Source organism: Nicotiana sylvestris, chromosome 3 (assembly GCF_000393655.2).
Source record: "Nicotiana sylvestris chromosome 3, ASM39365v2, whole genome shotgun sequence".
NCBI lineage: Eukaryota > Viridiplantae > Streptophyta > Magnoliopsida > Solanales > Solanaceae > Nicotiana > Nicotiana sylvestris.
Window position 1 is genome coordinate 149,629,570 of NC_091059.1, and position 27,375 is coordinate 149,656,944.

General features: G+C 40.2%; 1 protein-coding gene and 1 pseudogene across 1 annotated transcript; both read right to left on the reverse strand.

The window, feature by feature from the left end:
• Window positions 1-446: 446 nt before the first annotated feature.
• On the reverse strand, window positions 447-1,165 carry LOC138888169 (uncharacterized). Its single transcript, XM_070169986.1, has 3 exons — window positions 1,021-1,165; window positions 787-842; window positions 447-671 (listed from the first exon to the last, which is right to left on the reverse strand). The coding sequence occupies exons 1-3, from the start codon at window positions 1,163-1,165 to the stop codon at window positions 447-449; spliced, it is 426 nt and encodes a 141-aa protein (XP_070026087.1).
• Window positions 1,166-14,520: 13,355 nt separating this feature from the next.
• Window positions 14,521-14,722, reverse strand: LOC104244377 (small nucleolar RNA U3; annotated as a pseudogene).
• Between the last annotated feature and the right edge of the window lie 12,653 nt (window positions 14,723-27,375).

Below are 27,375 nucleotides of genomic sequence, written 5' to 3' on the forward strand. Positions count from 1 at the left end.
TGTGCTTTTCTGGAAAAACATTATTCCTTAACTTGGCACTACGAGATTTTGGGTTTTTGAGTAAAAATTTCATGGGGCCTTACATCCTCCCCCACTTAAGATCATTCGTCCTCGAATGAGGATCAAGGTTCACTCATTAAGAATCCTTATGTAACTTCAACTTCTTCACATCATGAAACATATCAACAACCCCAAATTTGGCTAACTCCCTAAATTTCCAAAAATTTTGCCAGAATTTTCTTTGTAACTAGGCCTATCCACTTGTCAGAGTGACCCAGAATACATAACCTAACAGCATATGCACAATCCATAGACATGACATAACTTGTAACGACACCAACCATGGCGGCATAGGCAATATATAACCAAAACAGAATAGTTTTACATAGACCAAATCAAAGGATACAGAGTTTATAGGGACTAAATTCATAAAAGCTATTACATGGCTATTCAAACAAATGTGGGTACTTCTTTTTCATTTCTTCCTCGGCTTCCCAAGTGGCTTCTTCAACCTGCTGGTTTTGCCATAACACTTTCACAGAGGCAATTACTTTGTTTCTCAACTTCCGGACTTGCCTGTCAAGAATAGCAACTGGAACTTCTTCATATGACAGTTCTTCATTAACCTCAATAGTTTCAACCAGCACAATAGTGGACGGACCCCCTACTACCTTCTTCAATATAAACACATGGAAGACTAGGTGTACCAATGACATCTCGGGTGGCAGTTCGAGCTTGTATGCTACTTGACCGATCCTCTAAATGATTCTGTACGGTCCGACATACCTTGGACTTAATATTCCTTTCTTTCCAAACTACATGGTACCCTTCATGGGGGAAACCTACAAAAATACCCCAATCATCTTGTTTGAACTCCAAATCTTTGCGACAAACATCTGAATAAGACTTTTGGTTTCAACCTCTCCTTAATAATCTTGACTTTCTCCATAGCCTGATGCACGAGGTCCGGCCTTATCAACTCAGCTTCTCCAACCTCGAACCACCTAATGGGAGACCTACATCTCCTATCATACAACGCCTCAAATGGTGCCATCTGGATACTAGCATGGAAGCTGTGGTTATAAGCAAATTCTATGAGTGGCAAATGGTCATCCCAGCTACCTTTGAAATCAAGAACACAAGCACGCAACATGTCCTCCAGCATCTGAATAGTCTGCTCCGCTTGCCCATCGGTCTGAGGATGAAAAGTCGTACTAAGATTTACCTGCGTACCCAAACCTTGCTGAAATTTCTTCCAAAAGTTGGCCGTGAACTGAGCACCTCAATCAGAAATTATTGAAATTGGAGTGGAACCTGACTATTTATTTGATATACAACTGAGCATACTGTTCCGCTGTATCAGTAGACTTGACTGGCAAGAAGTTCGCTGATTTCGTGAGTCGATCCACGATTACCCCAATTGAGTTGAACTTGCGTGGAGTGCACGGTATCCCTTCCAAAAAATCCATGTTGATCATTTCCCATTTCCATATTGGAATTTCTATGCTTTAAGCCAATCCACCAGGCATTTGGTGCCCGGCCTTCACTTGCTGACAGTTCGGACACTTTGCCACAAAGTTTGCCACATCCTTTTTCATGTTTCTCCACCAATAAACTTCCTTGAGATCATGATATATTTTCGTAGAACTTGGGTGCACGGAATACCTGGAAGTGTGAGCTTGTGCCATGATCCTTTCCCAAAGACCGTCAATATCTGGAACACATAGGCGGCCTTGGTATCGTAGGGTACCATCATCCATGCCAAAGGAAAAAGCTGTGGTCTTGCATTTATGAATCCCCTCTTTCAGTTGTGTTAACAATGGATCATTGTATTGCTTTTCTTTGACCTCTGCTACAAGCAACGATTCAGCTCTATTCTGCACAATCACTCCTCCTTCATTAGAGTCCGCAAGGTGAACCCCCAAACTAGCTAACTGGTGAACCTCCCGGGCCAACGACCTTTGATATGCCTCCAAATGAGCCAAACTTCCCATAGATTTTCGGCTAAGAGCATCTGCCACGACATTGGCCTTTCCTGGGTAATAGAGAATGTCGATATCATAGTCCTTGAGTAACTCTAGCCATCTTCTCTATCTCAGATTCAACTCCTTTTGCTTGAAAATATATTAAAGGCTCTTGTGGTCCATAAATACATCCACATGAACCCCATACAAATAATGTCGCCAAATATTTAGTGCAAACACCACTGCCGTAAGCTCTAAGTCATGGGTTGGATAGTTCTTTTCATAATTCTTGAGTTGTTTGGAAGCGTAGGCTATAACCTTGTCGGGTTGCATCAGCACACACCCAAGCCCGATCCTTGAAGCATCGCAATACACTACAAATCCCTCTGTACCCTCTGGCAGGGTTAATACCGATGTTGTAGTCAATCTTGATTTCAATTCCTGGAAGCTCCTTTCACAAGCATCGGACCACTGGAACTTAACTGCTTTCTGCGTCACTTTAGTCAATGGAGAGGCAAGAGTAGAAAATCCCTCCACAAATCTTCTGTAGTACCCGGCCAAACCCAAGAAACTGCGAATCTTTGCTGGAGTGGTAGGTCTAGGCCAATTCTCACCAATGTAATCTTTTGAGGATCAACCATAATTCCTTCCCTGGAGACGACATGACCCAAGAACGTGATAGACTCAAGCCAAAATTCACATTTCGAAAATTTTGCATATAGTTGGTGTTGTTGAAGAGTCTGCAGAACTGCCCTGAGGTGGCCAACATGGTCCTCCCGACTTCGGGAATACACAAGAATATTGTCAATGAACATTATCACAAAGGAGTCTAGAAAAGGCTTGAAGACTCAATTCATAAGATCCATGAAAGCTGCCGGGGCATTTGTTAGCTCGAAAGATATCACCAAAAATTCAAAGTGCCCATACCGGGTCCTGAAAGCTATTTTTGGAATATCCTGCTCCCTTATCTTCAATTGATGATACCCAGACCGCAAGTCAATTTTTGAGAAACACGTAGCACCTTGCAATTGATCAAACAAGTCATCTATCCTTGGTAGAGGGTATTTATTTTTTATTGTGACTTTGTTGAGTTGCCGGTAGTCAATACACATCTGTAGCGACCCATCTTCCTTCCTTACGAATAAAACCGATGCGCCCCATGGTGACACACTTGGTCGTATGAAGCCCTTCTCTAGCAAATCTTTCAATTGTTCCTTTAGCTCTTTCAATACTGTCGGTGCCATTCTATAAGGTGGAATTGATATAGGTTGCATGCCTAGAATCACGTCGATCCCAAAATCAATCTCCCTGTCTGGTAGGATCCCAGGGAGCTCATCTGGAAATACATTCGGAAATTTATTCACAACTGGTACAGACTCAAGGCTAGGTGCCTCAGCATCGGTGTCCGTAACCCGAACTAAATGATAGATACACCCCTTCTTGATCATCTTTGCGGCCTTAAGGTAAGAAATAAACTGACCTTTAGGCACTACATTATCTCCCTGCCATTCAACGATGGGCCCATTAGGAAACTCAAGCCTCATAGTGCTAGTCTGACAATCAAGTTTGGCAAAACATGAATAGAGCCAATCCATTACCATCATTACATCAAAATCGACCATCCCCAATTCAATAAGATCGGCCATGGTTTCACTACCATGTACCGTAACAACACAACCTCTATAAACTCGAGAAACCGTAATAGACTCACCAACCGGAGTAGATACCGAGAATGGTTCATGAAGCTGTTTTGGTTCTATCCCAAATTCCATAGCAAAAAAAAGGGTAACATAGGACAAGGTGGAACCACGGTTAATAAGTGCATACACATCATGATATTGGACAGTCAGAATACTTGTAACAACATCTGGAGAAGTCTCTGCGGTCTGGCGACCACTCATAGCATAGAACCGGCTGGGTCCTCCCGACCTCTATGCACCACCCCTAGCTGCACCACGCCCCGGGGGTGCTGGGGTATCTCGAGCTGGAGAGGGGGCTGAAGATGTAGCAGCTATTGGGCTGGTTGGCTGTGTTTTGCCCTTACCCGCTCCCTGGCGGGATACACGACAATGGCTCTGAATATGGCCCCTCATCCCACATCCATAGCATACGGGTAACTCCAAGTAGCAAATCCCAGAGTGCATCTTTCCGCACCTGGGGCACGGGGACCTCTGCTTTTGCTAGGACCTCTCTCCTGACCGACCCCGCTGATAGGATCCCTTGTTGCCCTAACCGGGCCTGAAACGACTCCACTGCTACTGTTGGCTGGGCCCTGATGGCGGTGCACTGGCTGAAGACTGTGCAATAGACTGGGACGGCCCTAATGATCCTCCCCTGAAAGCTGATCTTCCCCCACCTAGTGACTCTTCCATGTTACCCGTTGACCGGGCCTTACTGTTACCCTCTCTCTCCATTCTGCTCTTTAGTTTACGGTTCTCTGTGGCCTGAGCAAATGCCACCATCTTCCCATAATTCATGTCAGAATTCAAGGCAGTTGTAGAAGCCTCATTGATAGTCAAAGGATTAAGGCCCTGAACAAACCGGCGCACCCTGGCCTCCATCGTGGGTAACATGTGAATAGCATACTTGGACAGACGGGCAAACTCCATGTGGTACTCCCACACACTTCTGCTACCTTGCTTCATATTCTCAAACTCTATTGCACGGGATACCCTTGTCTCAGTAGGCAGGAAGTGATCTATAAAAGCATCAGCAAACTCGTTCTACCTCGCTGAAGGGCTCCCCTCCTCACGGGAATCTTCCTACAACTCAAACCACGAATAAACCACCACTTTCAAACGATAGGCAGCCAACTCTACTCCCTCTATTTCAGTTGCACGCATAACCCTGCGGGTCTTGTGCATCTCATCAATAAAATCCTGGGGGTCCTCTTCTGGATTTGCACCCGTAAACACTAGAGGATCTAGCTGAAGAAATCTGTTCACCCTGGAACTGGTGGAATCCTCTTGCTGGCCAGACGAACTAGATGCAACATTTGACCTCTAGGCCTGAGAGGCCACTAGCTGAGTCAACATCTGAATAGCTCCCCTAAGATCCCTATCAGAATTACCAGAACTAGAAGCTGGGGCTAGAGGCGGAATAGGAGTATCAATTGGAGGGATAGTGGTACCCTCCGTAGGTGTAGGAACTGGGGTAGTCTGCTCTGGAATAGAAGAATCAGGCAGGGTGATAGCAGGGCGACTACCCTCACCCGTAGTATCAAGTAGGGAATCATCAGCCACTCCTGAGGTGGCATTGGCTTCTTGGCCAACTCTGGATTTCTTCTTTGGTGCCATGTGCTGAAAGTTGAAAGAATGCACTATTTAGAGGGGAAATATCTTCATAACAAGTTTTGCCGCACGATCCAGAATATCAAAGAAGGGTATTATTCCTAAATTCCCAAGTAGCCTCCAACTTATAGATGTGGTCGACTACACACTGATAAGAAGGACTCTACTAGGCACGGCTCTAAGATATCCTAGGACACTTTAAAACCTGAGGCTCTGATACCAAGCTTGTCACACCCCAACCTCAGGAGGCGCGACCGGCACCCAATCGAGTGAACCCAACTGAGCAAGCCTTTGTAAACACTTTCTATCCAACTCAATATGATTAAGGAAACCATGCTTTCGTTTATTTAGACAATAGAAAAGATCGTACATTCAACATTGTTAGTTTATTTTATATCACAAACCTTAAACCATGGTTAAGTTTCCAAGATTTCATACAATTCCAGTTTAGAGAAAGCAAGAGTTTGGAATTACAACATAATCTAGGGACCCATCCAATGCTCGTACATAACCTATACAATCGTCTACGGAGCCTCTTAGGATACAAAAGATAGTTATAATTTCAAAACCAATTCATGTGAAATAACAATCAATACATCAATCAAATTTTAGTCTTACCACATTTGCATAGACACCAACGGAGCTCAATTTCTAAGAAGATGGGATTTTAGCCATACATACCTCGATAGAGCTTTCCTTAAATTCTTACAAAATTTTGAAACTCTTAGCAACTTTGATCTATTTTATGAGAATTACAAGATGAACCAAGAATTAGAGACATGATTAAGATTCTAGCTCATTTGAGTATATTATCAAGCATTAAGTGTGCATTGTGTGTTTTGGACCCTTTTGTGAGAGATTTTTATCATCTTACACCCCAATTGCTATCTTTTAACTCACAATCTCCTCATAAGCTATTATCATTTATACATGCAAGATAATCAATCCCTATACCCATGAACCCCCTTGTTAATCACTTATTTTAATAGAAATTTTGAAATCATAGATTAGGGCACAAGTTCTTACCTCTTAGGATGAAGGCCTAGCAAATTTTACTTGAAAGTCTTCAAAGATTTGGGCAAGGATTGTAGTGACTTGGTGAGAGGTAGTTTCTCCCTCTATAACTCCCTCTCTCACTCTATTTGCAGTAGAATAGCATAAAAGAGGTCTAATAGGGTGTTTTTAATGGGATGGGGTCATGTTTTAAAAGTTAGAAAATAGGAGCACCAACACAATCTGTGATCACATATGCGAGCGCATAATTGACATGCGGCCTGCAAAAGGGACCGCAAAAATGGCCGCCAAAAACCTGAACAAACTGCTCGGGTATGCGACAGGAATGTGGTCCGCATACCTGTTCTGTGGTCGCATAATGCACCATTTAACTGCCCCTCGCAAAATTTCCAAGGAGATTATGCGATGACTATGCGGCCCGCATATTGATTATGCGATCGCATAATTGGCCGCATAGTTGACTTCAAAACTAACCAGCACACTGACTGACTTTACGGCGACTATGTGGTCCGCATAGCTATTATACGACCGCATAATGGACTGCAGAAATGCGCTTTTCTGGAAAAACAATATTCCTTAACTTGGCACTACGAGATTTCGGGTTTTTGAGTAAACATTTCGTGGGGCCTTACAAAACAAGGGTTCTTTCCAACTAGAGACGATGGAAGGAAAACAATTACCAAATAATTGGAACATCAGCCACCTCAAATACTTCAACTTCTAAAAAGAAGAAGTGCCCCCAAGTCGTACTCTTTTTCCCTCACTTGAGTTTTATCCCATTAGGTTTTTACAAAGGAGGTTTTTAACGAGAAGACGAAAGGGACACTTCGAGTCGAAGTATGCGAAGGAAGAACCTTTTTCTCTTTCATCGCCCGAATCCTCAATACTCCCCAAGTCGAACAATGAAGGGACTAGATAGACTAGGACTAGGACTGGAACGCCAGCCAAAGCCCAAAGTTTGTAACTTTCTCCAATCATGTAATCAGAATAATAATGTAAAAACAATAGAAACTTACGTTTATCAGAACCACCTTAACTAAAGGTTAAGTTCGACCCAGCTCGAACAACACCTATCGACCCTCGACTGCACCTCAACTAATGGTTAGGTTCAACCTATATTGAACAACACCTATCGACCTCGACCGCACCTCAAGAAAAGGTTAAGTTTGACCCAACTCGAACAAACACCTCGGCCCTCGGCCGCACCTTAACAAAGGTTAAGTTTGACCCAGCTCGAACAAACACCTATCGGCCCTCGGCCGAACCGTAACAAAAGGTTAAGTTCGACCCAGCTTGAACAAACACCTATTGGCCCTCGGTTGCACCTTACCAAAAGGTTATGTTCAACTCAGCTTAAACAACACCTATCGGCCCTCGGCCACACCTTAATAAAAGGCCAAGTTTGACCCAGCTCGAACAACGCCTATATTTAACAAAAAGTTAAAATTCGACCAAGTTCAAACTACCCCTACCGGCCCTTGGCCATAATTTAAAGATATCAAAATTCGACCAAGTTCAGATGACACCTATCGACCCTCGGCCACATTTCGTTAGAAGGTTAAACTTAACTTAACAAGAAGCTAAGTCCGACCAACTTCAAACCTAAGTGACTGACCCTCAGACATACTCAATCTATACAGACAAAGGGGTGATTCAGCCCATAGCTATTCATCCCAAATACTATGACCAATCAATGGACAACAACAAAAGTATGAAGGAGTAAAACACAAAAAGTACAGGAACAAATCACGGCAAATAAGAAAAGCACAAATGAAAGCAAAAACCAACTTAAATATTTATAGACAAAGGTTTCTTACAAAGGCTCTTGGAGACGCCAACAAAAATACACAAGTTTATAAAAACAAACTACTATTGTCCATCACCATCACGACCCATAGTGTCTTCACCAGTCCAATCTTCAATGCTATCACCACCCCGATCTCCAGTGCCCTCTCCATCTTCGCCTGGAGGGTAAATAGAATTGTACCAGGCCTCATCCTAAAGGTGACCTATAGCATTCTCCTCGTTCCTCATCTTCTTCACCTGGGTAAGACGTAGCTGGGTCGTATCCACAAGCAACCCGAGCCTCGCGAGCCTTGAACCGAGCATCCCCGAAGTCCGCGGTGGGAATGGGGCCCGCCACATGCAACTCACGAAGCTCATCCAGTCAAGCCTCAGCATGAATCCATTCTTCATACAGCTCATAGGGGACGTTGGGAAAGCCAGAAGCCGTAGATGAAGAAGCTCGTGCAAGAAGTTTGGCCTACTCGACCTCCAGATCAGCAACTCGATCATAAAGATCAGAGGTCTCTTTCTTGAACTCCCCAATCCTTTCATCGAGCCTTTCTTCTTTAGCACTCGCTGTCGATAAGTCGTTTTCTCGCTCAGAATGAAGGCTTCGGTTCACCAATTCAAGGAACTCCACCCTCCTTCAAGTCTACGATCGAGTACACTCCGCCTTATCAAGCTCCTCCTGTTTCTCGATGACCTAACCGCTGAGAGCCTCCGCCTTGAACTAACACTCTTCAAGTTGGCCTCGCAACTGGACCACTTGGGCTTGGAGATTGCTGCATTGGGCCTCTACACCCCTAATAAGCTCAAAATCCTCCTCTTTTCTCCTTAACGTCCCTTCAAGGACGCTACATTTTTCCACAGCCTGCATCATCTCATCATCCCTCTTCTTTAAGTCCTCCCTCAGGACCCGCACATCGCTGCCTTTGCGAAGCCGACACCGGAGCTCCTGTTCCTTCCCAAGGCACGTTATATACTTGTTTTTTAGCTTCACGTAAATTTTTACGTCTCTTCTCCCGTCGAGAACTCTCAATCTCCAGAATAACCATCTACAAAACAAAGAAAAGGAGTTAGAACTTACAAAGAAACTAAAGCATTAGGAAAGAATAGACGATAGTTGTACTTACCTGAAGAGCGAGACCATCAATATTATTTGATAAAGTGCCGTTGTTTATCGTCTCGAGGGTCGTACCCTCAATCTCAGAACAAAGAGGACCGAGGGCAGGGATTACCTCTTCGGTATTTACAAGTAGATTATGATCCATTGGAATCGTAAGAGTTCTGGAGCCCTCTTCCAACCTCACCTCAAGTTGAGTAAGTCCCTAATCGATCATCCTCAACTTGTCCATATCCATATCGGAGTCAGATCCGGCATCCTCTTCAGCAATGGCCTTCTCTCTGCCATCAGCAGAAGAGGGGCATCCACTGCAACACTAGAATACAAAGCCTCTTATTGCCTCGGAAGAGCGAGGCCGTTGTCAAGCATACCGCCTTCGACTGTCTCTTTCGCGGGACGCATCGATGCATGCATGTTCATCTCCTACAAGTGCAGGACCACGGAGCCCATCCCAGTGCTCTCTCTAACATGCTCTCCTCTTACGAGGCATTAGACTACCATCCTTAGGAGAGACATCATCATCCTCCTCAATCAGTGAAAAGAGTTGAGGAGCGGAAGCAATGGACGGAACGGAGGCAAATTCTTAGACTGGGGTAGCCGAGGGAGGGGTTGGCACAGAAACGACAGTAGCTGTTATAGGGGCAGAAGCCGAAGAGGCAGAAGCCTTCCTAAGAAAGGATGGCATCGGTGCCCGGCTCCTTCGAGAGGACCCCCTGCTTGGGAAAGAAATGAATATTGAAGTTAGAAAAAGAGTCAGCGTACAACAAAAAATAGAACGATCACGGTCAAATAGAAAAATTTACCTATCGAAGGAAAAGACAGTATGAACTTCTTGATGAAGCTCGGCTAGTCCTAGATCCCTACGACGTGAGGGAGGATTTGCTCGACCCAGTCAGAAATACACGTGACTAAAAAAGGGAGGATGATTGTTGGCTACAAAGAAAGGAAAAGTTCTTCAATTAAATTCGAGCAAGTAAAAGAGAGCAAACAAAAAAACGAGCACTTACGTGTGTAATTCCAAACCAGGGAAAGCCATCAATGTTATCCACCATGTTCTCGATCCTGACGTAAAAAAATTGAGCCAGAACTGGCGACTGGCCTTATCTTCCGTCTTCACCACCAAACATTTGCCTCTACAATGGCGAAGACTCAACATCTCTCCCTTATAGAAGCCAGGGGCGAAGAGATGAACCAAATGCTGCAGCGTCAGCTCGACCTCGGCCAGCTTGGAAAATTTTGCCAGTATTCTAATAATTTTATAGACGTGCGACGCAAGCTGAGCAGGCTGACGACGTAGTGACAACAAAATCCCTCCACCAATGGAACGAGGGGGAACGAATAACCAATGAGGAAAGGATAAGCGTATAGAGTGCAGTATCTGGGGCGATGAACCTACACCATGTCCTCACTGGCTGGTATTAGTTCGATATGGTTTGGAAGGCCGAACTTGGCCTTGAGTTTTGCCAATTCTTTAGGCGTTATTGTCGATTAGAAAATCACAGACGCGGTGTTCGGTGATTTGGTAAGGTCGGACCTAATGTCAGGATTGGGAGATTATTTCCTCCACTAATGGGAATGTTTCATCATCAACAATGGCGGAAACACCCTCCCCATAAGAAGGAAACACAACTGCTAAATGAGTAATGCGGCTCCCTTCACTAGCGTTTGATGGTATGTTAGACATGATGCAAAGTAGTGAAGAAGAATAACAAACGGGAAAGAATGGGGATGGGTGAGGGAAGGAAGTTTAGAGAAGAAAATGGTAGGAAGAAGGATGGTGCTCTAGAAAATTAGAAGAAACAAACTTCAAACTTAAGTCCAAAAACCTCTATTTATAGAGATCATGGAACTAAACCCCCAAAACGGCTCGTCATAATTGACACCGGAATCGAAACCGCAGATCCAATCAAGGGCCATGCACGAATCGAGGCAATGTATCGGGAAATGCATCATAATGACGCTTGATGTCATGACATCATTCTATTCCTTGGATAGGATAACTCCAACAAATCGCCCGGGATATTTGAAATATGCGGCCTATAGAGGGCCACGTAGCTTGTTCGACCGAACACGACTCTTGCAGCTTACTCGATAAGTTTGATCGAAAACGACATTATTCGCTTATTAAGCTCACCTGCGATGACGACCTCAATAAGAGGAGGGACTAACTGTACGGGCCAAAAATTATCTCTAATATGATCAAACCATGTTAACACTAAGGAGGCATTCTCAGACTGCCATGTGTCACCAATACGACTTCAATAAAGACCTGCCCAAGGTCGAAGTGCTTCTAGAAATGATGAAGTTTGCGGTCGAAGAGTCGGCAAGGATCAAAGTCAAGAAATCGTCGTGGATCAAGGTCGAGGTCGAGCATCCTAGACAGAGTTATAACGACTAGTTATAAGATAAGACACTAAAGACAATATTTTAGTGGATATTCTCTGCACCTATACTATTAGGGTTTCTCGACATATGTTCCCTATAAATAGAAAGAGACACAATGATAGGGGACATGAGATATTCACTTGTAAGAAAACACATTGACTTTATAGAGAGAATCTGACCATATTGCAAGCATACATAAACAACCCTTTTTACTAAGATTCTTGTCTAGCTTTTTCACTTGATCCAAGAACAACCTGAGTGTTCTAAGGCTCATCAATCATTCTTCATTTTCATGAAAAATATCCACGAATCCCATCCTTCTTCGGGTGACTCACACGTTTTTATTTACATAAGTGACATTCATTGCTATTTACTACTTAATGTTATCTTCCATCTTTTTGGATCATTGAATACCGTAATTAGTGCTCATATTCATTACCATTTGGTCAAATATACATATTATCTGTCATAAAACCGATAACCTTATCTTTTGAATATTATTATTAGCTAAAATTGACCCTTATTTATTTAAATCTAATTGGTTGAACCAAGATCTATATCTTGGGTCAAACAGTTTGGCACCATCTGTGGGGACTTTTTAGCTAATTTTTTAGTTTCCTTTAGATCTACAACTCACGTGAGTTACTAACCTAACAAACCGCAAGATTTTTCTCTTTCTCTACACGTACGGAAACTTACATGGCTGGTAACCAAGGAGATAGGACTAAAGTGACAGGTGACTTCTTTGCCAACCTCATGAATGTTATCAACGAGAGTTGCGAAACGCTAGGCGACGACGTGACACCCACTACCTCTCCCAGGCGCGAGAGGTCGCCTCTCCCCTTATCTATCATAAAGCTTAGAAGTTTCTGCCCACTTTTGTCAAATAAAGGGGCTTGGAAGTAATAACGTAACGGCTTACAGCTAGGGGTGTCAATGGATATTCGAAAACCGACTAAATCGATCGAACTGAATCGCACTGAACCGATTTTTAGGTTTCTTTTTAAGAAACTGTAGGTTTTTATATAAATCTATAACCGCACTGATAATTAGGGTAGGTTTTTTATTTTATAAAAATAAACCGAAAAAATACCGAACCCCTACCGAATAAATTTTACATGTAGAAAATATATTTATTTAGTAAGTTTAAAATTAATAATGCATTAAATTTTCTTTGGGCCTTGGAATTATGAAAATTATTACAAACCAACAAGTAATTAAACTCAAAATACTAATTCCTAAAACACATTATGCTACTTCTACTTAAACTAAGTTATTTCAAGTATCTTTATTAGCAAGACACAAAGTATTCTAGCAATTATGAGTAACAAACTACAATGTATTGAATATGTTTCCTTTCATATAATTTGGATTTATCTTTTTGAATATTTAATCTTCTATAGACTTTATTCTTGAGTCCCAGCTTGGTATATCTTTCAATTCGTGTGATTAATATTTTCTTTGCCTTTGTTTGATTTCTTTTACGCTGATGTAGAATAATTGATGGATAAATACTCTAGCCATCTCTTTTTTTTAATTCATCACCCTTTAAACAGTAAAAATGTCTAGAGAGTTTTGCTAAATCCTATAAAAGAATGTATATTATTGCATTTTACTTCTACTGGTGAATTTTACATGATATAAAAAAAATATCGAAAATTAACCCAACCGTACCGATACCGAAGAGAAACCGACATGATTGGGACGGTTTCGAAAAGTCTCATTTTGGTTATACATAATAGAATAACCGAAAAATTAGTATGGTACAAATTTTATAAAATAACCGGCCGAATTGAACCATTAACACCCCTACTTACAGCAACGTGATAGATATGGTTTTCTATTACTTTTGCATATTATCACTACTCGATTTACATAAGTTTGACGCTTTGACTGGATGCTAAATGCTTAGTTCAAAGAAACTGCGATGAAATACTACTTTATTCGAGAGTTCAAAGATAACAAGAATGCACAACGCAAATTTTATTTTTTGGATGAAGGTACAAGGCAAGTATAATTTATAGTCAGCCTTTCGGGTACAAAATACTGTTACGCGCCTAACTGTAACATCAAAGACCAAGTCTTCCTCCGTATATTTGCTTTCTACAATTGCTTCTTGAAGACTGAAAAGTAGCCTAAAATTCGACCGGAACAGAAAGCAGATAGAGCAAAACTTCAACATCAACTTTAAAGGTTTTTGTAATATTAAAAAACAATTTAATCAAATCATGTCCAAACGTGCCATCTTAGCGTAAAATTTTATTTTGTGTCTGGTACAACTGAGACTAGTTGTATGAGGTATCTTTTTTGTCTCACAGTTTTGTAGATTCAGACTTTTTTGGACCCAAAAATATAAGATTGGGGATAGAAAAAAAGGACAATAAAACTTCTCCATCTTATGCTTTACACTATAAATACTATATCACAGATGTTTGTTTTCTGTCAATAAACACTCTCTTTGCTTATTTCTTTGATTGGAACCAGTTCAGTATAGTAGGAAATAAACAATAAGGCCGCCGTTTCAGAGCTGGGATGAAACAATCAAACAATGTCTTCAAACACCATCAAAGTGATCAAAGGAGGGTTTGTCGGAAAAGGCACTGCCAATTTTGTTAAAGTGGTCTAGCTTTAAGTGTAGCATCCGTGAACAAAAGTCACAATCTTTACTGGGAAGGCAGGGCCTGCTAATTGATCAGGACAGAGCAATGGTTAAATGATCCTAGCTTTCAGACCTTCAGTTCTCACCCTCATATGCGCCCATCATTTGGTATACGTAGTGCAAGTGAATCTTAACATCTGGGAAGTTGGCCTTTGTTCAGCGGAATGCATGTGCTCGTATCTCTCTAATATGCTTTGGGTTAAAACGAGGAGATTGCCCCGTTTAGGTCTAATCTTGTTCCAAGGTAAAAAGAGAAGCATTTAGGCGTCGAAGAAGGAAAGAAGAACCAAAAAGTTTTGGAGTCTGTCAGACAGCCATGAACCATCCCAAGACTGGAACGATCCTCTACTGCTTCAAGGCCACAAGTGACCATGGAAGGCTGTTAATCACGCTCTGGTCCCATAGCCACGCCTCATCAACCAGACTAGGTTTTCTGTCTCCTTATAACTCAAGGATACAGTGGTACGAGCCTATAGAACAGATCCTGTTCAAGTAAGGTCGTGCCCTTCAGCTGTAGTAAGCGGCTATTAAAGAGCCGATAATTAAGTTAACGCGCCGATGTGGGACAGCTCCTACGCCAAGCATCAACCCCGACAAACTAGGGAGCAACAGTGAGATAAGTTAATGCTCCGATGTGGGACAGCTCTTATGCCCTGACAAACTACTGGGGTTTCCACTCACTGGCAACGTGACAAAATCGAATCATAAAATAATACAAGTAGAATTCTACTTTGTGATTTTGATTCGTGTGGAGAAAACAAAACTACTGACAATTAGCTTAAATTTGAATAAAAGACCATTACAATTAAAAAGAAATCTCGCCAGGATGACAATTCGCATTATCCCAACTTCCACACACCCAAGAGCATCTTAAATCAACAATCTTACCTGCTGGTGATTTCTTTGAACTTTGCTAAGATTTCAACTCGTCACATAGCTAGAAAGCCTATTTTCCTTCTTCGACAGCCCACCGGAGTTCAGCTTTGTGGAGGATGGGGGGAGAAGATGTTTGGGAGGATTGACACCCGTCACTTTTACAAGACAATTAATTATCTTGAAATTTGAACCTTTCTACACTTGTCCGGGATGAGAAAAATAAACATAATTAAGGACTGAAGAAATTTGGAAGAAATTCTACACTTGTCAAATCAGTACCTGAAAATATTAAAATTCAGTATTAGAAAAGTCGAAGTAATATTCAATGTCCGGATATGTCCTAAGAATCTCAAAAAAAAACTCATTTCATTTTAATCAAAAAATAAAGTACTCTATGTTCCATTTTATATGGTATTTTTTTTTTAATTTGTTCTAAATAGATTGACCTTTTTATACTGCTCTGAAATCTTTAGTTCTAATATTTCTATCTTAATTTTGATGATACTTTCTTATAAGAATGAGATTACATGCTTATAAACCATAAGGTTCAAAAGAAATTTCTTATATATGGTACACATGTTTAATTAATGCGTCACAGGAATCTTTACATAAATAACTGTTATATTTTACTAGTTTAAATCGGTTATATTTTAATTTAAGCGGTTGTATAAACGGCTATTTGGATTAATTTTTCTTTCTTAATTTTCTTTTTCAGTTTTTTTGTGTATCGGGTAATAACGAAAGTCATTTTAAAATAAAATATTTTTTACGATAAAATTATTTTCTGTGTTTGGTTGCCTTGGAAAATATTTTTTATCGAAAAGAACAAAGTGATTACCTCATCTATTGGCGGACGATATTTTTCTTACAATAATCTTAAATTTTGACTTCATATTACTTATTCTTACTAACACATAGCTAGTATTAAACGTATTGTATACGGTGAAATCGGGCTCATCTATTACATGATAAATCGGGACTGAAACGTGATGGATAAAAGAATAATTTCTCACAATACTCATTTAATTTCTCACCATTCTAATTCGATGAAACCCTGGATCGATCTTCAATCCATCATGTTTCAGTCCCAATCTTTCATGCAATAGATGAGCCCGATTTCACCGTATACATTAAGTTTAAGCTTAGTGTAGTAAGAACAAGTAATATAAAGTTAAAATTTAAAATTGTTGTAAGAAAAATGACGTATGCCAATAAATGAGGTAATCACTTTATTCTTTTTGATAAAAAATATTTTTCCAGGCAACTAAACACCATAAAATAACTTTATCGTAAAACATATTTTATTTTAAAATGACTTCCGTTATTACCCGATACACAAAAAAACTGAAAAAGAAAATAAGAAAAATGAAAAAAGAGATCTCACTCATTTTCGTTTGCCTGGTTCTATTTGGTAACCAGCTATAAGTCAAAGTGTCTAAGGTTTGTTCGCCTGAGGGACCCTTCGGTCGAGCCCAAAATGGCCTAACAACGTAAAAATTGCACGGGGCGCTCTATTGGTCGCCCTCATTTAACCTATATTCATTTTTTTAAAAAGTTTTAACTTGTACCTGTTTTTTGAACAACTTCAGCCTCATTTTTCTTCCTTCTTCTCCTCCTTCGTTTTCTTCTTCTTCTTTCTTCTTCTTCTTCTGTTGTTGGTGCTGCTATGAAACTTCAGTTCATGGGATGATTGCAATAAGTATGTTTATCAGATTATTTAAAAATAAATTATAAATAATTAGTAAGTTAGTAGACAATAATTTGTGAATATTTTCACGTACGGGAAGTTTAAGGTCACACTTAGTGATTCTTTTCATGATAATTATGTTCTTTTCACGTTTATTGCTTCCAAAATTTATGATTTAAATACTGTTGTCAATCTGATTATTTATCTAGTATGTTAGATTAGAAAGCTTTTTCAAAAACTTCAACTTATATAATGCTGAAGTTTTTACAAATGAACTAAATAACTTCAGCATCTTCTGCTGAAGTTTTTGAAAAAGCTTTATGACAAAACTAATGAATCCAGGACAAAAAAATTTCAGCTTATTTAGTGCTGAAATTTTTACAAATGAACTAAATAACTTCAACATCTTCTGCTGAAGTTTTTGAAAAAGCTTATCCAGGACAAAAAAAACTTCAGCTTATTTAGTGCTGAAGTTTTTATAAATGAACTAAATAACTTCAGCATATTCTGCTGAAGTTTTTGAGAAAGCTTAATGACAAAACTAATGAATCTAGGACAAAAAAACTTCAGCTTATTTAGCGCAATTACAAATAAAAACTTCAGCAAATAGAGAACAAAACTTCAGCTACTATGCTTAAGTTCAATAATTACAAACAAAAATTTCAGCAAATAGAGAACAAAACTTCAGCTACTAATACTATGTTTAAGTTTAGCAATTACAAACAAAAACTTCAGCCACTTGGTTCAGCACACTTGCTACTTCAGGCCTGTCAACTAGAATGCTGAAGTTTTGCGTGATTACCTTTGCTACTTCAGCCCTGTATGTTGAAGTTACGCGAAATAGTAGTACGTTTTTAACTTTTTTTGCAAAGCGTGCACAAGTTAAAACATGACCCAAAAAGCGGGTATAGATGCAAATGCCCCCCTAACACAGACTGCAAATCAAAAAGAAAATTTACATAAATGACTGGTTGAAATTATTATTTATTTTTTCTAGCCGCATATATAGATTATCAATTAATTAATTTATATATTATGAAATATACAAATATTGTATATTTATTGGCTATTTTAAATTAAGTGTTTGGTGTGCGAATACATAGGTTAATTATTCAATCTAAATACTAGCGCCTTATATAAGGTCACAAGGCTCCAAGTGAGAACTTCGATCTTCCCATAGTAACTTGTAAAAGGTATTTAATCTTTCATTTTGGTAATTTACAGCTGCTTGTCCATTCTATTTCTGGTGTGTTATCCCATTTAGACAAGTAGACCAAAACTACAAGTTATAATATGCAAGACAAAGTGATTCTTGCGGATAGGATATGTCTCTATACGTTTCCTTATTTTATTTAAATAACTAGACTCGAGGTTGTTGGGATCTCTAAATTGGTTAAAAATTATTAAAGTTTTGCGTACCTTGTCATTAAAGCAATTGATGTTTGCCCCCCAAAAATATGGTATGATTCTTTATGTGATTCAAGATCTTTTCTTATCCTTTTATGTCTTCATGGTGGATTGGATCAGAGGTGGAGTCTGAATTTAAAGTTTATGGGTTTAAAATTCTAGTCCGTTTAAGTTATGTAATTCTAAATTAATAATTTATATATTCAATAGATTTCTTAAGATAAATATAGAGTTTGAATTAAAACTACTCAATTCACCGGAGCTGTAGTATGTGTTTTAACTCTGCCCCTGGATTGGATCACGCACCTCAATTTCATGCACGCTGTAAGTATCTGTGAGATCTTATGTCTAATTTATTTTCCTTCCTTTTTTACACTTTTGGACTTTGGTTTGTTCAAGTTTCGATGTAGAAGTATTGGTATAACAACAAAACAAATCGAGAACTTATTGACACTCGATATTTTTAGTAGTTGCAGAAGTCATAATTTCCTTTATTTTAGTTATTTACATTTAGTGTCCACATACATGTACACTAAGATCGAATATCCAAGTTTGCACATAGGTTGAATCTATTTATTATGTATAATTAATTAATGGAACATCAACTTGCACAATTGTCTCTCCACTTGCCCTGATACAATGTTATTCCGTAAGAAAAATCCTCAACCTGGTTAAGAGCAAACAATTTAGAAAGTGATTACTACGGATAGTTGTAAATAAATTATTGGAGTATACAAAAAGTGAACGACCTCTCTTGAGATTGTAAATGTAAGTAAAATTAATTAATTAAGAAAAAATGACATTGTATAGCCGCTCTTAAAATAATAGTGAAAATATATATTTTTTTTATATATTTTTCTGTGGAGATATTTGGAGGCTAGAAATGTTCTTGTTGCATACATTAGGGTTATTAAGGATATGTATGATGGAGCTAAGAGTCAAATGAGGACCGTAGGAAGGGACTCGGAACACTTTCCGGTTATGATGGGGTTGCACTAGCGGTCAGCCCTCAGCCCCCTTTTATTTGCCTTGGTGATCGATTCAGTGATGCACTACATTCAAGGGGAGGTGTCGTGGTGCATGTTATTTGCAGATGACATTGTACTGACTGACGAGACGCGAGACGGTGTTAACGAGAGGTTAGAGGTCTCGAGGTAAACCTTGGAGTTTAAAGGTTTCAAGTTGAGTAGGACCAAGATAGAATACTTGGAGTGCAAGTTCAGTGGTGCGACTCAGGTAGTGGATGAAGATGTGAGGCTCGATTCTCAAGTCATCCCTAGGAGAGAGAGTTTTAAATACTTTGGGTCAGTTATACAAGGGATTGAAGAGATCGACGAGTATATCACACATCGTATTGGGACGGGGTGGATAAAATAGAGGCTCGCTTCCGTTGTTTTGCGTGATAAGAATGTGCTAACAAAACTTAAAGGTAAGTTCTATAGAGCGGTGGTCAAACCGACTATGTTGTATAGGGCGAGTGTTGGCCAATCAAGAACTCCCATATCCACAAGATGAAGGTGGCCGAAATGAGGATGTTGAGATGGATGGGCATACCAGGTTAGATAAAATCAGAAATGAAGTTATTCGGGACAAGGTGCACGTGGCCCCAGTGGAGGACAAGATGCGGGAGGCGAGACTTACATGGTTCGAGCATGTGAAGAGGAGAAGGACAGATGCTCCGGTGAGGAGGTATGAGAGGTTGGTCCTAAGGCCCTAAGGAGAGGTAGATGTAGGCGGAAGAAGTATTGGGGAGAGGTCATTAGACAGGATATGGCGTTGCTCCAGCTTACGGAGGACATGACCATTGATAGAAAGGTATAGAGGTTGAGAATAAAGGTAAAGGGTTAGGATAGGTAATTCGGCATTGTCATGTCTGTAACAGTAGCTCTAGCACATGACTTAGTGTCCTTTGTGTATTCTCGTACTCATTGACTGTTGTTATTACTTGTTGTTGCTTTCGTTTCGGCTTTCTGCTTATAGTTCTTACTGTTAGTTTTGTATTTCTGCTTCGTTTTTTGTTTGGTGTGCTTGTGTTGCCCTTCCTTTTTCTTTATTGAGCCGAGAGTCTACCGGAAACAGCCTCTTTGCCTTCTTGAAAGTAGGGGTAAGGTCTGCGTATATTCTATCCTCCCCAGACCTCACTTGTGGGATTACACACGTTGTTGTAGTATTTTTTTTTTTGTGTGTGTATATATATATATATATATATATATATATATAAATTTTATATACTTTTGCGGCTAACAAACATAAATAATTTCGATCGCGAGTAAAAGTAATCTTTGTAATCAAATTAATAACTATCATGAATTCCAATCCTGTAGACATACGTTCTTACAATTAAAGTGGAAGCACTTACTGACTACAAATTTAACTTTGTTTCAGGCCTCTGGCTAGAGAGGGAAGGGGTCACAGAACTGTAGAAAATAGCATCGAGAAAGAGCAGATGTAGCTAGCTTTGGAGTACGGGCAGTTCATATGAACCTAATACTTGACCCAGGACACCCATTCATATGTTAAAATTTACAATAATACAATTATAAAAATAATATTAAAAACCTTAAAAGTTGAATTATAAAGGATAAAATCTCCGGCCCTAACAAGTGCTTCCTTAGTTAATTTAGGAGGGAGTATAGTGGGGCTTAATAATTGTGTTTGTTGAAGCTTATGTATAATGCTTGATAATTGGGTATATGGAGCAATTAGCGCCATCTACTCATAATTGCTATATTTGTAAGCCACTGATCCACCATAAATCTTTAATATCATCACCAAAATGATTCCTGTAGCTATGAGTGAAGACCATTGCACACAGCTACACACCTTCATATCTGGATGCTACAACAAAATGGGAACATTTATAAATCTTTAATACTACTACAGACTATCATTTTTAGAAAGAGGCCAAAACTAACAATTTTAAATTGATAGAATGTTTTCTTAGTTACAGTCATTTGTATTGTTTTGACGAAACTGAAATTTAAGAAAGAAAATTAATTAAGTTACGTCACCAAGAGCATATTTTGGGACCTAATAACTGATTAGTTGATAATGATTATATATAAGAGGGTTAGTTGGAATTAAATAGAACATAGTATATAATGCTGATTGCTGAAGATAGAAGTACGTGTCAGTCGACACTGTACTCATCCAACATAATAATTTTCATGATGACGATTGACGAGAAATAAGTTCTCATAATTTATTTACAACAACAACAACAAGAAATTCAATATAATATCACAAGCAGAATTTGGGAGGATAATGTTTACGTAGCCTTACGTCTATCTTGAAATGTAAAGAAGTTATTTCTAATAGATTTTCGGCTCAAGAAAAATGAAAAAGAAGTAATAGCAGTAAGCAATAACACCAACGAAATAATAAAAAAATCGAAGCAAAAGAAACATTAGCTAGGTAATAAGAACATCGAAGCGAAAGAGATTAAATTATGGTACATTCTATATATTAGAATTTTGCCCTGAATTTAATTCTATTAGGACTTTCTTTAGGAGGGGAAAAAGACTCTTAAAAGGAATAAATCTCCTTCATATGCCTTATCCTTTTCTTGGATGATAAGTTTTGTACTTCTATAAATTAACATTTTCTTCTCACAAAAAAAAAAGCCTCCACAATGTTGTTCTTATGAGATCATGTTTTGGGGAGATTATTCTATTAAAAAAAATTATTTTTTATATCAGTGATGCAGGTCGATTGACCAAACCATAATAAATTATGATGCCTAGTTTATATATTTTTCTTTTATACTTTGATTTATTGTGCATCAGACTTTGCAATGTTAGTTTTCGCATGCACCATATTATCTCGGCCCCAACACTATTAAATATATTCCTGGATTTAAGAAAATTAATTTTTTTTAGTGAAGCTTATTTTTAGTAGTTTATCGTTTTATCTTTTTCGTACTAAAGATTTTTATTTACCCTCAAATTCGAATAATAATTAAACTTATATTGTGGTTTTAAGGATATGTGATTTCGTCCAATACCAATTAATAAGCAAGAAAATAAATGAATAAATTAGAAAATAAAATAAATCAAACCAGTGTGTTATCCAGGTCTCGACCTCAACTTGGGGTAGTCTCGAGGTGGGATCGTAAGAATAGTAAATGATAAATCAACTCTGATGAACAATAAGTAAAATAGCAGGAAAGTAATGAGTGTATATATTCTTATCAGTGAACAATGATGTTCTTACAAATGAATGAGATCCCTCTTTATATGATAGAGAAGTCCTAAATAAGGTACACTTTTAATTATAGTAGGAAACCATATTAACATCTAATTAACCGTTGTAGATTGATTCGTTCCGAGATTCACGCCACGACCCTCGACCAATTGTGGATATCTCACATTTTCCATTATCAAGCTATGTTGATGCCACTCGAAGTCTGCCTCTTTCTGGCCGCAATCGATGTCGACCTCTATCCGGACTCGACGTCCTAGCTCTTTGACGTGACATTCCTATCTCGACTAGATAATGAAATCGGATAGCCCCAGTTTCTACCGTATACAGATAGCCCCCTCGTTTCTTAGAGTAAAACGATAAGAAACGATTTGAGCCTCGATTTTTCAGAGACCCTGATAATGATGTCATCCCCGTGACGTAAGCGATCGAGGTGACTGAAACGTCCGGTCGGTAAAGTTCTCCAAACCATTAATGCTTGCCAGTGGACGATCGGCCACTAGCACCACCGAACCGTCGCCATGAACCTATAAGTACATGCTCTTTGGTTGAATCAAAATTTTACTTTCACATCCACCAAGTTTTCTAAGTTTCTTACTCTCTCCATCTCTTCTCTTTCACTACCCATTGAGTCAACTTGGTTAGTACCAAAAATACCAAGTTTCACCTATTTTCGCTTCCTTCTACCTGAATCAATGGAGAAAACCTCCAAGACCGTCCTTCAAAATGAGAAAGCTACTTCCTCCTATTCCCGGCCGGCCGGTGATAAAATGCCAGTGGAACTGCTCCCTCGCGAGTATGTTCCCGGCCCTTGTGTCTTAAAGTCCGACTTCAAAGTCATGAACCCTCCATCGATCCCTAGACAATGTGAACATGTGTCGAGATACATCTGCTCTATAACGGTGGGCCATCTTAAGGCTATGAAGAGAGACTGTAACTGGGGGGCCGTGGTTGTGGTGCAAATCCACGTTCCTAAAGAGAGCATTACCACCTATGTGAAGGGGTTTCTAAGTGTCTACACTTACCTCTTCACATTGGGTCCTCTCAACCCAGTCATTGTCGACTTTTGTAAGAGGTACCAGGTTACCCTTGGCCAGGTTCACCCGTCATTCTGACATATAGGGATCACGCTCCGCTTCTTTTCCAGCAAGGCCGAGGGGCTGGAGTTCACTCTCAGCCACCTCATACGGTTAAATCGACCTCGGTTTTTTTAAGGTTGATCAAGCTCCAATGCCGAGCGACGAAGGCCCTGTTCGCAAGCATCGATGAGGACAAGGATCGGGGTTGGATGAGCCGGTTCATGCGGGTAAGGACATGCGACCTCATCCCAGAGGAGAAACTGTCGTTCCCCGAGAAGTGGAACCCCGATCGTAAGTAACATATTACCCATTAGTCTTCGTATTGTGTTTTTTGCTTTATGTAATACTTTCATATGTTATACAATGGTTGCATGGATGCCTCACGCGGTCCCCGACCTCGAAGACTGGGTTTGGAAGTTGGCTTCGACTTCCTCCCAGGCCGAGCGCTGCTGGCGTGACTTGGCAAGGGGCAGATAGGAGGCCAAGAATCATGGTAAGCTTATCCTATACGCTTTCGATGCCTTTTTCTGAAAAGTTTCTTTTTATTTATACTTAACTCCTTTTTATGTAGGCCTCAGAGACGTTGCTGAAATGAGGCCGGCCCTGCCTAGGGAAGAGGCCGAGTCCCCGATTCCGAAGTTGGGGAAAGATAACAAGAGGAAGAGGGTCTCGGATTTTGAGGACCCCTAACCTACAAAGGCTCTAGCTCGAAGACGCAGGAGAAATGCCATCCCTCTAACTATAGAGTCAGTCGCCAGCTGGGGGAAGAAGAAGAAGAGGAAGATGAGGGCGATGATTAGGCGCTGGTGGTTCGAGCAAAGAAGCCGATCGAGGCCACCAAGCCTTCCAAGCCAAAGGCGATTGTCGAGACCCAGCCTCGTGATGAGGAGCCCTCGAAGAAAGATTCGGGCAAAGCCCCCGAATCTCCTGAGGTTGAGGTTATCCCTCGGCCATCAACGAACATACCGGAGGGGGCCGGTTTTGAAACCCCAGGGCTGAACAGAGCACCCCGAGTGATTCGCTCGGGGTTGTGACAGTAGGTCACTCTCCTTCTCTACTGGCCTTTTCTAAGAAGGCTATAAGGGATGTTCGGGCTTTATAGACCCCGACATAGGCGGAGTCCCCAGTGAAGAGGATCCCTTCGGGGGTTATTTTACCGGGGTCGATAATTCCGCTGATCTTAATGATGCATCTACCCTCTTCGAAGAGGCCGAACACCTTTTATCTCAAGTAAGTACTAATCTACGTTGTTACAATTTTCTTTTCCTTATTCTCCCTTTAACCTAACTTGTATCTTTCCTCTCATATAGGCTTTTACCAAGTCTTGGGCCGACCTGAGCCAATGTGAGGTCGAGCTCCAGAAGACCTCGGAGGAGAGGAATGCTTTGAAGATCCTTTACGGTCAAAAGGATGAAGAGCTTATGGATCTTCGAGAAGACTTGGCCCAGGCTCGTAAGAAAGAGGCCGAGTTGGACGAGGAGGTAAATATCCTTTTAAGAACATATCAGCTTGACCCAAGAGTGGAGGCTAACACCTCGATATCTCAATTGCAGCAAAAGATCAAAAGGATTGAGCTGCTCCGGGGGGAAGTCGATCGAGTTAAAGCTGACTGCAATCGATGGAAAGAGAACATGGACCGTCTAGCTACGGAGAAAGAGGCTGCCTTGGCACAACTATCATCAGCCGAAGTTCAACTTCAGAGTACAAAAATGAAGAGTAGCCCAAGCTAAAAGGATCGAAGAGTTCGAGGCCAGCTTGTTGAGGCCAAGGCGGAGGTTGAAAAGGTAAAGGTCTTAGCTGACAAGTCCATAGTCGTGTATCTGGCTGATGCTGAGGTTGCCCAAACCCAGTTGAGAGAGGTCGCCAATCGAGCACGGTGGAGTAATGATCTGGCCAAGTGCCAATCTTGGAGGGAGACCCTTGAGGAAATCCATGCTCGATGTTTTGACCTCTCCAAGGAGATAGATCAAGCTAAGGTGCTTGAAGCCGATGCTAGGTTGTTTGACTCCTCCGATGATGATGAAGGCAGCCAGGACGGGTCTGACAACGGCGAGGGGCCTAAAGGGGAAGCTCCCTCCAAGGGAGAAATCAGCCCCGGGAATAGTTAGGATTTTATTTTTCCTTTTCTCTTTTGTAAGACCCTTGTCGGTCCCTTATACATATTTTTGCCCATATATATAAAGAAATTTCTCTTTTGGATGTCTTCTCAAATTTTGTCTTCAAACATGTTTCGTGCCTTGTACAATTTTAGCACATTTTATGCTTCAACAATATGTTCGAGGTTTTGGTTTCAAATGACTTGATCAAAGCCACAATAATAATACTACTTTTACAGTCGGATACGAGTGGAACTTGAATTCGAAGCGAAAAGACCCTTAGGTTTGTTTTGAACGACACATGATCCTCGATCTGTAGTCGAGTAAGTTTCTATTCGATTTCAGGATAGCAGGACCCTTAGGTTCGAATTGAGCGAGAACGTATTCTCGAACTCAAAGTGTGTTAGCCGTTGGGCTCTTTGAATTGGGCAAATATGGCCTCTAAAGGATGGCTATTTTTTCTCTCTTTTGGCTCAAAGACTTAGTAAAATTTTCTTATGCCTTAGCATGTATTTTTTTTGTGTACCCATTGGGTTTTTTTAGGGTTTAGTGTTGATGGAAACCCCTTTGTTTTTTGTGCCTTAGCACAAGTTTGTATTTAAATAATTCGATGCCTCTTAAGGTTTTTCAAGGGCTGATTTTATCGAAGCCCTTTGATTATTTTACCGAGGGTAGCCTTTTTTAACTAGTTTTGGAGAATTTGAAGGCCTATTTTTATTGCAGGGTTCGAACGTCTCCGAGTCGCGTTAGCTTGGCCGAAGCCTTTGGGCGTGACTCTTGGTCTTACTTTCCCATCAACACTTCGAACTTGTTCGAAGTGTTAGTCCTCGAGAATGAAGGCCTTGGCCTATAAATCAAGGGGTGCCTCTTTGAGGTCTTTAGATAATTCGAACATATTGATTTTCGATGGCAGTCCCCGAGTAAGGGGTTGATTCGTTCGAGGTGCATTTATACTTGTCCCTTGAGCCATTTTTCACAAAAATCATAAGCATGAACTTGTATAATAGAAAATTTTCTTTGAGGCACAAGGTATTTGATAAGGAAAAATGCTTCTTTGAATAATTTATACATGCATATATGTTTTGCCATTGGGGATCGATTAATCTATATAGACATAGTTTGTTCGATTATTTGGCCCATTACAAAATTTCCCTATCGAGGCCCTTTTGACACGAAGTATTTTCCATTGAAAATAAATCATCTGAGGGTAATGCCCCCTAGTATTCGAGGTTGAACGTAGAGAAGCCTCGGATACTATTGAATTGTCTCCAGGTAGCACATATAATTATTGCCTCGTTAAAAACCTCATCGGAAAAACCCATTTGGGATAAAAAATGATCTAAGGGAAAAAGAGTGCAACGCATGCTTTAAAACCTAAGGTCCTCGTGTTGAAGAGCTTCTCGATGTCTTCGATTGAACACCTGCCATAAGTTAGTATCGAATACAAATGGAAAGGGAGAAAGTCATACCGTAGCAATAATATCATTTGAGAAGTGATATATTCCAATTGTTTAGCAATTGTTCGCCCTCCATTGTGCCAAGTTTGTAAGATACCTTCCCAGGGATATCGAGGACTTGATAGGGTCCTTCCCTATTTGGGCCGAGTTTTCCTTAATTAGGGTCTCGACTGTTGATGGTGACTTTCCTTAAGACTAAGTCCCCGATTCTAAAATGGCGAAGGTTGGTTCTTCTATTATAATATCTCTCGATTCTTTGTTTTTGCGCAGCCATCCGAACGAGTGCGACTTCTCATTTTTCATCCAACAGTTCGAGGCAAGTATTCATAGCCTTACCATTTGATTCTTCCGTT